This window comes from Hemitrygon akajei, chromosome 11, assembly GCF_048418815.1.
Source record: "Hemitrygon akajei chromosome 11, sHemAka1.3, whole genome shotgun sequence".
NCBI classification, from domain to species: Eukaryota; Metazoa; Chordata; class Chondrichthyes; order Myliobatiformes; family Dasyatidae; genus Hemitrygon; species Hemitrygon akajei.
In genome coordinates this window covers 160914324-160927515 of record NC_133134.1, presented here as the reverse complement: position 1 = coordinate 160927515, position 13192 = coordinate 160914324, and the positions used below count along the sequence as shown (strand labels likewise).

General features: G+C 40.8%; 1 protein-coding gene across 2 annotated transcripts in view; it reads right to left on the bottom strand.

Moving 5' to 3' along the window:
- hm13 (histocompatibility (minor) 13) overlaps nt 1–13192 on the bottom strand; it is a 102306-nt gene that overhangs the window by 37773 nt on the left and 51341 nt on the right. For both annotated transcript variants that reach the window (XM_073062094.1, XM_073062095.1), the window contains exons 8-11: nt 8666–8749; nt 6053–6089; nt 3735–3837; nt 1576–1661 (exon numbers count right to left, since the gene is read on the bottom strand). In XM_073062094.1, coding sequence (XP_072918195.1) covers nt 1576–1661; nt 3735–3837; nt 6053–6089; nt 8666–8749 — 310 coding nt within the window. The remainder of the gene's footprint in view (nt 1–1575; nt 1662–3734; nt 3838–6052; nt 6090–8665; nt 8750–13192) is intronic.

The window sequence follows — 13192 nt, the reverse complement described above, 5'->3', positions numbered from 1 at the left end:
GCCTACCAAATGGAATAATCATATACAACAGTTAATCTCTATGAAATAGGAGAACACATATCAAAATACAATAGTCTGTTTCATTATTTTGGACATTATTGCATAGTAATTATTGTGCATATTATTCTGTACTTGTAGTTATTATTATATTTATTATTATTAAATATTATTGCTAAGTGTGTTTTTAAATGCTGCTGCTGCTGTAACAAAATAATTTCCCACTTGGGATCAATAAAGTACTTATTATTATTACTACGTTAAGTCTATGCTACAGTTGCTTGCTATGTTGGCGCTGGACTGTGAGGCAGCACTACCCCCCCAGCATATCCTTGGATGTATTTGTTGTTAATGTAGATAACAACATTATCTACATTATGTTTTGATGCACATGTGATAAATTAATAAATCTGAATCTGCATTGATAATGAACAAGTCATGACACTAGGAAATGTAGTGGGACATGGGGGAATCAACACCATAGATCAAAATGGTCAGAGAAGCAAGATGCACAGTGGGAAACTTACTCGCAGTACAACCTGTGGCACAAAAATGTAGAAACCAAATCCAATGGGCAGACAGTGATGGTAAGGGAGCACAGGAGGGCTGGCAAACTTAACTGCATTTATCATAATGGAAAATCCTCACAGGTTCAGATGTGGTTAGAGTATGAAATTGGAATTATGAAATTGCAATCACAGAAACGTGATTACCAGGGCTGACAACTCATTACGTACATTTAAAGCAGAGGTTGCTATATACTTAATTAGTAAAGGCGGCAAAAGTTACAGGGAGAAGGCAGGAGAATGGGATTCAGAGGGAAAATGCTATTATCAAATGATGGAACAGACTCTATATGCTGAATTTTGTGCCCATGTCTCATAGTCTTAACATCACTAGGTGCAAGTCTAGGAGCATCGAGTCATAGAACTTAACTGCTCATTAATAGTCTAATCATAAAGAAAAATATACCATGAACTACAAAAATATTCTATATAAACTAGAAATGCAATATCAAGTGGCAGAAGTATATTACATTTAGTTTCAAGAAATCAGCAAAGTTTGCTTTTGTTGCTACAGACAGTATAATAACTGCTGCTCCTCCCTGCTATCCATGAACTTCCACAGGTGACAGTCAGATTTTGCCAAGTGGTTTTGCGGAAGTGCGGTTCATAGTTGCATGCAATATTAACAAACGTGTAAAAAAAACTCTGTAGACAACTTACTTCTGACATCTCCCCTATACTTTCCTCCAATCAGCTTAAAATTATGTCCCCTTGTATGAATGTACAATGTTAAAGGTGACTGAGGAAAGACGGGGGGGGGGGGGGGGGGGGGGGTGGTGTGTGTGTGTGTAAAGTGCCCTGCCAGTGGTCATGGTAGAGGCAGATACATTTGAGGCATTTAAAATTTTTTTATCTGGGCATATGAATGATAGGAAAATTGAGTTACATAGGAAGAAAGGGTTAGATTGAGCTTATAGATTTAAAGGCTACAGAGCCTGTACTGTACACCTACGTGCACCAAGAGACAATATGAATTGAAAATCAGTTATTATACAGCAATCAAAACTCTTACCTCAACATGTCAGTAAGTTCTCCTTTAACCACAGCAACAATCACCGGGAATCCAATACAAGCAGGCACCAAGTAGAGCAGAGCAGGCTGACAAGTAAAAGATGTATTTACATTTCAAAGGAAATTATTTCACTACACAATTTCAAACTATTGTGACTTTGGCATGAACTCAGTGCACCCAAGAACAGATTTCCAGAATGGATTCAATCACATTTCTCTGTAACAGGAAATACACTCAATGGCCATTTTATTAGGTACACCTGCTTGTTAATGCAAATATCTTATCAGTCAATCATATGGCAGTAATTCAATGTATAAAAGCATGCAGACATGGTGAAGAGCTTCAGCTGATGTTCAGGCCAAACATCAGAATGGGGGAGAAATGTGATTTCAGTGGCTTTGAGTGATTTACTGCGGTTGATTGCTTTTTTAATAGTTTCCAATTTTTAGGTCAGTGATGCATTGCACATAACAGATCTGGGGCTCTCACTAATTTTTGCAATCCACCAATAAAAATTGGATAGAATGGGAATGTTAGTTGCATGAGCTATACCAAGCCATTTTATGCATCACTGACATTGTCTGCTTGGGGTAAAAATAGCACATGGAGATGTAACACTTTACAGTGCAAGCTGCAAGATCAGGGTTCATTCCTGTCACTGTGGGTAAGGAGATTGTACATTCTCCCCATGATCGCATGGTTTTCCTCTGGTTTCCACCCACATTCCAAAAACATACACATTAGTAGGAAGTAAGTTATGGGCATGCTACGTTAACACTGGAAGCATGGTGACACATACGAGCTAGCTCCAGCACATCCTTGGAATGTGTTGGTTATTGACCCAATCAACACACTTCACTGTGTGTTTTGATGTACACATGACTGATAAAGTTAATCATCTAATAGGGGCATGGTGTCATGGGACAATGCAAGTACACCACTGTCTTCAAGATGGGGGATTGGCTGAAAAAAACATTGCATTTATTGCCCACTACCAACTACTTTTGATATGAGATACTGTAATTTGATCAGAGGACAATTAAGAAACAATCATATCATTGTATTTCAAGTCACATGCCAAATTAAGAATGTCAGATTTCCTTCTACATAGCTGCCCTTGAGCCTCGTGTCTTTGATGTGCAGCTTGTACATATACCAGACTATATAATAATTACATTTCCCATGAACTACTAGCACAAGGATACCAATTAAAATTCTACAAACAAAAGCAAGGATGTAATGCTCAGGTATTGTTCGTACCGTGTTTGAACTATTGAGCGCAGTTTTGGGCCCCTAAGAAAGGATGTGCTGGTATTGGAGAGGATCCAGAGGTGGTTCCCAGGAATGAAAAGGGTTTATATATGAGGAGCAGTTGACTGCTTTGGCCCTATACTTGGAGTTTAGAAGAATGGGGGGGGGGGGGGGGGAATCTCATTGAAAACTATCAAACATTGAATAGCCTCAATAGAATGTTTCTAATCATGAGGAAGTCTAGGCCTGAGGGCACAGCCTAAGAATTACAAGCACATCCCTTTAGAACAGATGAGGAGGAATTTGCTTTTAGTTGGAGTGTGGTGAATCTGTGAAATTCATTGCCACAGATGGCTGTGGATGTCATTATTGAGTATATTTAAAGCAGAGGGTGATAGGTTCTTGATTAGAAAGGACATCAAAAGTTACAGACAGAAGGAAGAAGAGGGTTGAGAGGTATAATAAATCACCCATGATTGAATGGCAAAGCAGATGCAATAGGCAAATGGCCTAATTCTGCAACAATGTCTTATAGTCTAATTGGATGAATTCCCCTTGTGGACATTAGGGTACATATGCAATAGATAAGATAGCAAGTTCATCTTTTACTGCATCAAATACGGTTGGCAATTTTTGAAAAGAAACAGATTATATTTATGGTATACATTTAACACAATAGTAAGCTTGGTAGTGTAAGCATGGGCTTTGTAGAAGTCTTGCAACTCTTTTGGTTAATAGCGATTATGAATCTAGCTCTCGAGTCAGATTACAATGAAACCCACTACACTTTGGCAACTCATATTGTGCATGACACTATGAATCATTCTATAACTGGTTCCACAACCAGTAAGGAGCGACTTTAAAAATCAAAGCACAAGCAATATTTAAAACCACAAAGGATAATTTACCTGTGCATGCTTGAAAGTGTGCATTATATATATGGTAAGTCCAAGACCAAAGACATAAGCCAAGAAGCTGGTGTAGAAGTACGTTCGACTATTCTTCTTCAAACTGGTAAAGAGCAGGAAAAGTACATAGGTTGGCAATTTCTGTACATCGATTGTTTAACAGTCTAAACTTCAATCCAAGGATTTCATTACCACAACCAGCAGATATTCCACAAATGACTAATAAAGAACAAGCCAAATTCAAAACAAGGGCAAACATTGCTCTCTGCCATTTTAAGCATCTCCCCCCTGCACCTCTACAAGCAAAGGCAGATAGGGCAATTGGAATACTTGTTTAACCTACAACTAGATCAGAATAGCTAATAAGCAGAAAGCCACCAAGAGTAGGAAAGGCTCTGTCTTTAATATCTCCCTGAAACAGTCCACTTTCTCTGCAGGCTTCCAGGCAGCTACCATCATTCCAGTGCCCAAGAAAACGGCAACTGGCCAGAGATTACTGCCCCATGGCAATGACTTCAACAATCATTTAGTGCTTTGAGCGACAAGTAATGGATCGTATAAAATCCCACCTTCCAGTTACATTGGACCCTTCCCTGTTCGCCTACTGCTCAAACCAATCCACTAATGTCATAGCTTTTGACCTCTACACCACCCAGTCCCACCTTAAAGATGGTGCCTCATACACCAGGATGTTGTTCAGCGATTTCAGCTCAGTGTTTAACATGATCATCTCTCAGAGGCTGGTGGGTAAACTGTCAGTGGGACTCAACACCTCTTTCTGAAACTGGAACTTTTGACTTCTTGATGGAAAGACCCCAGTCAGAAGAGTTGGCAGCAATATCTCAAGCTCCATTACACTGAGCACCGATGCCCCCGTGAATGTGTGCTTAGTCTGCTACTGTCTCATAAATGCACTGCCAGATTCAGCTCAAACTGTAATATTAAGCTCACTGATAATATTAGTCCTTGGCCTCATCAGCAATAGAAATGAGGTAGAGAGGCAGGTAAAGTGCTGTGAAAGCAACATGCATCTCAGCACGGACAAGACAAAAGAAATGATTGTGGACTTCAGGAAGGCACAAGCCAACCACTTTCCATTGCATATCAATGGCTGTGCCATGGATACAGTAAAGGGCATCAAGTTCCTGGTGTGCACACAACGGATAATACAACCTGGACCCATAACACCACCTCACTGGTCAAGACACAGCAGCCGCGATAGCGAGGAGATTGAGGTGTAACAAGGTTCCCTGCGCAGTCTAATAACTTTCTACAGGAGCACCATTGTGGGGATACAGAAGCTGCAAGACATCGGGCTGTAAGATTCTGTAGAGGATAATAAAAATCAGCTGAGATAATCGGCCTCCCATTCCCCGTATTTGCGACATTTACTGGAGCTTTGCAGGTGAAGGGTCAAAGCTTTGTGGAAGATAACCTGCCACCTATCCCACAATATCTTTGACACACTACCATCAGGAAGGAGGTACAGAAGCATCAGGACTAGGACTGACAGACTGGGTAATAGCTTCTTGCCTCAGGCTGTGAGAGTAATGATACCCTGCCACCGCTGAGGCCTTGTCACTGGGACAGAGAACTGTTGACCTGTGCTGCGCTTTACTACATGCATTTTGAATTATATTTTATTAACTTATTTATAGTATACTATTGTGGTTTTATGTGCTGTGTGATCCATTGTGTGGGTGCATCATGGTCTAGAGGAACATTGATTCATTCGATTGTATATATGTACAGTCAGATGACAATAAACAAACTTGAACTCATCCTATTCAAGGATTTTGACTGTATGATGCTACAACTAGTCTCATATGAAGATCAAGATGATGCTGGGTTGCAAGTACAATAACGTCTGAAGTCAAACTAGCTGCTGGAAAACATTTCTTGCAAATATACAATTACATGTGAATAAAACTGAAGCACTTTACTCAACGTTCACAACATGGACAAAATACAAAATGATGCCATGAAAAGGAAAGACAGAAAAAGGACGGAAAAGGGAAAATTAATACTGCAAGGGAATTGAGGATAAGTAAAAAAGAGTGCAACTTTAATTATACTGTACATCTGGCATTCTAAGAATAATCATTCCAAATAACTAAACAAACAGTTTCATTAATTTATGACCATGAGCAATTTAATCGGTTTTGAAAACGCTAATCTAATTTCCTTACTGACTCTGCATTACCCAATTACTACTGACAGATTAGTGAAGTTTGATTAACATTGTCAAAACCATTCAGAATCAACATGATCTAAAATTTGGCCATGTATAACTTTGCTCACATCTTCAGGCAGCTTACCTCACATCAAAACGAAGGAGAAGGGCGATGAAGATACCTAAGTTTAGACAAGAAATTAAAAAAAAAATCAGATAACTGCCCATTCAGAATTGTACTAAATTGACATCAACTGTCCCTTTATGGTAACAAGTTGCACATTCCAACACTCCATGAGTGAAGAGAATCATAACACATAACACCACTGTAATGAGTATTGTGAGCAGTTTTGGGTCAGAGAAAGGGTGTGCTGGCATTGGAGAGGCTTCAGAGAATGATCCCAGGAATGAAAGGGTTAATGTACAAAGAGCATTCGATGCTTTGCTGGGGTTTTGAAGAATGAGAGGGGGAATCTCATTGAAACCTAACGAATACTGAAAGGCCTACATAGAATGGACATAGAGAGGATGTTTCCTATAGTGGGAGAGTCTAGGACCGCGGACACAGCCTCAGAACCAAAGGATGTCTGTTTAAAACAGAGATGAAAAGGTATTTCTTTAGCCAGAGAATAGCATATCTTGAATTTATTGCCAAAGATGGCCGTGAAGACCTAGTTATTGGGTATACTTAAAAGTGGAAGTTGATAGGTTCTTGATTAGTATGAGCATCAAAGGTTTACAGCGAGAAGGTAGGAGAATGGGTTGAGTGGAATAATAAATCAGCCATGATTGAACAGTAGAGCAGACTTGATAGATGGGATGGCCTAATTCTGCTCTTGTTTTAATGGATATACAACAACCATTATCATTTCATCCAACCGTTTTATCGTCCTGCAACAGACAGCAAGCTTTGTCGTCAGCTACACCTTATTTTGTGATCTCTAGTTTTATTAAATTTAATAATTTGCATCGAGTTAATGGATTAAATGACTAGTGTTAATAGGCTTTACAAAAAAAGGCAAATGAGAAAACCAGGAGGAGCGGTGGATGTGAGACCTACTCCACCTCCACAGAAAGGTGAACCCACCACTAGGATTAGGAGACTGGTTGCAGCCATCTAGCCATTTTCTGCTATGTATAGATCAGAGAAACTTATGGCTTCAGTGTGTTAGGCTGTGCTCAACAGCAAACCAGTTATTGCAGGGTCAGATATATTTCCAGTGATTGTCTCTAACTTGTGAAAATTTCTCTGATGTTGGTTGTATTGAGAACAATAAGTTCCAGAAAAGGTCAAACAATCTTACTCTGGGGATCTGTTTCACAAATAACAGCTGGGGATACAGGAAAGCAGATTAGAGGAGAGAATGAGATTAGAGGTTGGGGAAAAACCTGTTCTGTGTGCACGTTTCTTTCTTTTGGTAGGGAACTCTGAGATGGAACCATGACATGGGGAATGGAAAGGAGGTGCAGATATTTGAAGAAAATGGGTTTCCAATATTAAGAAAGATTAGTTTTGCTTATCATGTTGGTGTTAGAGTTACCCGAAACCTACTTCATACAGTTTGCTCTGTACCCTATGTTATACAAGGTAAAGAACACCACAAGCACCGAATATACCTTCTCCTATGTCTATAGGTGCGGCATGGCATCATAGTGGCTAGTTTAATGTTTTACAATGCCAGCTGTAAAATGAGGGTTCAATTGCTGCCAGTCTTTTTCTACCCCATGACTGCATGGGTTTGCCGAGTGCTCCAGCTTCCTCCCGCATTTCAACGACATACAAGTTAGGGGTAGTGAGTTGTGGGCGTACTACGTTGGTGCCGGAAATATGGCAACAATTGCAGGCTGCCCCCAGAACACAGACTGTGTTGAACTTTGACATAAAATAATGTATTTTCACTGTTTGTTTTGACGTCCATGTGCCAAATAATCTAAGATTATTATTTTTATCAATTCAATTCATAACATCATGATCACTATCCCTCTTCCCACCCAGTTATTCTGCCTTGATAGTGATGTGCTCTGGCTCAATATCATACTTGCCAAGTTTTCACAAAGTCCATAAGACAATATCAGACACTCCAGATTATGCTGACTAGAGCTCCCAACAAGCTTAAGATGGCTTGTAAAAAAAACCCATTTGTTTCAGACAAACATCAGCAGAGGAAATCTGCTGCCCTTAGAGCAGGGGTTCCCAACCTTTTTTATGCCATGGACCAATATCATTATAATGTCCTCTGAAGTGACCTTGGCCACTCTGTTCTGGCACTATGAAAGATAAGCAATAAATGCTGGCCACAAGGTTGAAGTCCATTATCTTGAAAAGTTTACAAATAACCAATAATGCATATAGTGGGCTCCAAACTCTCCCACATTAGATTGGCAGCTGGTACAATGCCACATCAACAATGATGTGAGAAGGGCATTATACTTGTAATTTTAAAATAAGACGCAAGAGCAGAATTGGGCCATTCAGCCCATTGAGTCTATCCGCTATTCCATCATAGCTGATTTATTATCCCTCTCAACCCTATTCTCCTGCCTTCTCCTTGTAACATTTGGCACCCTTACTAATATGCAAAACTAAAATGGTGCATGACAAGAATCGCTTAAGGAACATTAGCTAATTTGAGCTCGTGTTAAAACTGAGAACAGCATGGTATTTGACACCAACACATTTAGGCCAATTGTCCAGAGCATGAGCTGAATTGACAGCAGTTACTAAACATTATGGATTCCTTAAAGAAAGCTCAATTACCTGGAATGACGATGTCTCCTAAGCCAAGCATTGCAAAATTATTGGCTGCAAGCCCTTTCTCGAGTAGATCTTGAGGGAACAGCACTAAATAAACAAAAAAATAAACATTACTATCCAACCTTGAGAGAAAAAGGGAAGCTGCAAAAGGTACTATTGCCCCATAAAATCATGAAATACAAAGTTCAGGAAGCAGGGAAAGAAATTATCAAGTTAGTTTTTCTTAGTAGTCTTAACTTTTAGAAGTTAAAATATTCTGTGCAGGTGATGCTCCTCTTTCCCCTCATACCTACTGTCAATGCTCATAATGGAAGAATTGTCAGAACTACAACAGTCTGCTCAGTCTGTTCAAACCATAATCCATCATCTTTAGTTGGTCCAGTGAGAAATATGGCAGTACTGAAGGCCCCTTTTAAAAAGGGAGCAATCTTGAACAATGTTTTAGGTGCATTCCAGTGCCAGACTGTATAAACACAGAGCAGCTGGGATGTCCTGCAGCTTGACGGGAATGTTTGCTTTTGTACATCTCATTCCAGTCCATGCTGTGCACAGTGATATCGCCCAACCGCAGGCCATCTGGAATCTAACCACCAGCTAGAGTGATGCTAACAGTTTCTAATTCTATTCTCATGCAGCTGCTCTGGTAAGCAACGGGCCAGCATCTTGGCCAAACTGATCAAAAACAAGGTCTGTTTATAAACACTCACCCAGATTCTACTTTCAGACAGAAAGTCCAAAATGTTGCTGTGAAACTTAATACCATTTATTACAATGACACAAAAGACATTTCAAAGATTTGGAATATCTACAATTGGAGAAAGAGTAATTTGAAGTATTTTAAACAATTAAAGGTCCCTCAATACATCCCCACAGATAAATAGAGTTTAAGAATTAGCTCTCAAAACACTGAGATTGAGGAACAGAATTCGGCTATTTGGCCCATCAAGGCTGCTCTGCCAGTTCATCATGGTTGATACAATTCCCTTTCAACCTCGATTTCTTGCCTTCTCTCCCTGTAACCCTTCATGCCCTGGCTAATCAATAATCTAGTGACCTCTGCTGGTAAACTTCGTTTAACAGGCACCAGGACTTAAAAGTGAGAGGCTCAAGATTTTGTTGTTGATCCTTGATCTTGGATTCAGGGTAGGCAGGATGGTAGCTTGGGAAGCAGCTTGATCCCCCTGCAAGATGTAGCATTTCAAGGGACCTGATGGTCTCCCCGTTGACTACATCTGTGGCAAGTGCACAACTGTGCAGCTTCAGACCGACCAGGCCAAGAGCTGGAGTTGGCTCTGGAGGTACTCTGGATCATCTGGGAAGCTTCATCTGGGAGGTGGTCACAAGCAAATTACAGACTTCAGATAGATGGATAAGAACCAGAAGAAAGGGGAGTAGGCAGTCAGTGCAGGGTTTCTCTGTGGTCATTCCCTTAAGTATTGCTTGGTGGGGTGGGATGGGGAGGAGGAGGGCATGACCTATCAGGACAAAGCACCAGCAGGCAGATCAATGGCTCTGTGGCAGGCTCTGAGACTCAGCGGAGAAGAGTAAAGTCAGGGAGAGGACTAGTGATTGGAGACTTGTTGATCAGTGGGACAGACAGGAGATTCTGTGACTGCTAAAAGTGTCAGCATGATGTACTCCCTGGAGCCAGGTGCAATGACAGCTGCAGAATATTCTCAAGGAGGCTGAGCAGCCATAGGTCATGGTGCACACTGACAAAAGTGACATATGTATAAAAGGACAAAGAGATCCTGCATAGTGAATATGGGAAATTTGGAAGCAAGCTGAAAAGCAGGACCTCAAAAGGTAATCATCTCTAGCTACCTCTCACACACGAGCTAATCAGGACAGGAACAGGAAGACAGAACAGAAGAGAGGTTGAGGAAGATGAACCAGATTTTAGTTTCTTCAACCAACGGAACCTCTTCTGGGGCAGGATAGAACGAATTGAAGGCAAAGCAGTGAATGTGGTGTTACATGGATTTTAGTAAGGCATTTGACAAGGTTCCCCACAGTAGGCTCATTCAGAAAGTCAGGAGACATGGGATCCAGGGAAGCTTTGCTGCATGGATTAGGAATTTGCTTGCCCACAGAAAATAGAGTAGTAGTAGTGAATGACTTAGATAACGGAGTGGAAGAATGGGTTAGTAAGTGTGCAGGTGACATGAAGATTGGTGGTGTTATGGATAATGTAGAAGGTTATTGTAGGTTACAACTGGTCATCAATAGGATGCAGAGCTGGCAGGTGGAGTTCAAATCTGGAAAAGAGTGAACTGATTCACTTTGAAAGGTTGAACTTGAAAGCAGAGTACAGAGATCCTGGTAGGATTTTTAGTAGTGTGGATGAACTGTATCTCAATGTTCCCTTGAGTCATACAATTTGCTGTATACTCTTGTATTTAACCATCCATAGTGCACCACCTCACACTTGTCTGGATTAAACACCACCTACTATTCTTTTGCCTAAAATTCAAATTCATCTGTATCTCATGATGTTTTGACAACCTTACTACCTATAATAGGGTGACAAGGTGAAGATATATCTCTACTAAAGGCACTCCTTCCCTCCACTAGCCCGCAGGTCATCCTTGGGCAAGGGGTAGCATCTGCTTAGCCCTTCCACCCACCCCGCTCCACCCAATCTATGTCACATGAAGCCATGGGAGCATGTATTAGCACCCGGTGCATATCACAAGTCCTGGTCATACAACCACTGATACCAGGCAGACAATCTGAAGAGTACTGATTTTGGCTGGGGTTACCCATCTTGTAAAGACACTGCCCAGAAGGAGGCAAAGGCAAACCACTTCTATACAAAATTCAGCCAAAACAATCACAGTCACGGAAAGACCATAATCTCCCACATCATATATAATGAATGAAATATCTAAAATTCCACCAATGTTTGAGTTACCCACAAACTTGATAATCAGACTGTCTACCAAATTATTATATATACTTTAAAGGGGTCCCAGCACTGATCCTGCAAAGCAGCACTGATCACAGACCTCCAAGTATGGGCAACACCTCTTCACCACTACCCTGCCAAGCCAATTCTGAACCCAGCCTACCAACTTACCATGGATTCTCTATGACTTAATCTTCTGGATTAGTCGGCCCTGCAGGATCTTAAAGGTTTTAAAAAAATGTGCACCAAGATGATATCGTTTGCCATATCCATCTAAATGTTAACCACCTCTGCAACAGAGCTTCCCCCACACAGACATGCTGACTACCCCCATGCAAACAAACCTGTGGAAATTCAAAATGCAAGCAAGAACTTCTCCAATGTTTTCCCTACCACTGATCTAAGGCAAAACACCTGAATTGTATGAAAGAAATTATTTACATACAAAAGCAGCACTGTCCAACCAGCTTCACTTATCCTCCCTATTGGATTCCTCCTTCTCCGGCCCTTTACCTTTCCCACCCACTTGACTTCCACTATCACCTTCCAGCTAGCCTCCCAACTCCCCCCAACCTTTTTATTCCAGTGCCTTGCCGCTTCCTTTCCACTCCTGAAGAAGCGTCTCAGTCCAAAACATTCGCCATCCATGTTGCCTAACCTGCTGGGTTCCTTACATGCTTTGTTACCCTTTCTCCTTGCTGATTATTAAATACAAAAATATCCCACTTAATAAAAACATTCTATCCATGATTCCATGTCTGTCTTCAATCCTGTGACAACCTAGCCTATTCTAAAACATTAAGCGAATGCTTTAATTTAGCTAGTATCACATCCTTATCAAGGCTTCCCAAAACATCCCTGCTTTTAACATCATGAAATATAGCTGACAACATACAAGTTGTGGGACCTTGCGATATGTGTAAAGATCAACACACACAAAATGCTGGAGGAATTCAGCAGGCCAGGCAGCATCTATGGAAAAAGTACAGTCAACGTTTCAGGGCAAAAACCCCACTTTTCAAATCTACTCCTCAGTTTTTTTCTCCAGTCAAAACTGCCAAAGGGTTTCAGCCTGAAACGTTGACTGTACTCCCGCCCGCCCCCGCCATAGATGCTGCCTGGCCTGCTGAGTTCCTCCAGCATTTTGTGTGTGTTGTTTGGATTTCCAGCATCTGCAGATTTTCTCTTGTTTCTGTAAAGATCGTATGTTTCTGGTCAAATGCTGGCCACGGCACACAAGAATTCCTTATCTACTCTTCAAATTAGTGCCACAAAATCGCTGACGTTGGAGAACATTTGTGTTTTTGGTTTAACAGCTCCTTCAAAAGAAGGCACTTCCAAAACTGCAACAGTGTGCACAGAGTAAGCCAATCCAGTCTCTCAAAGGCAAGCTTAAATTGCCAGAGAGATGCAAACTTATAAAGGTTAACCTCACCAGATGTGTGGTACAAATAGCAAATATATAAACAGGGAATTAAATATTTATGCAAGGTAAGAAACAGAAGGCCAATTCATTCAGAAACACCTGTATTTTTCTTCATTTTTGGAACTATAGTCATGGAAGATGCTTTTAATTCTGCTGCAATGTCCTCTTTTACTTCTTGGCATAACTACTATTTTCA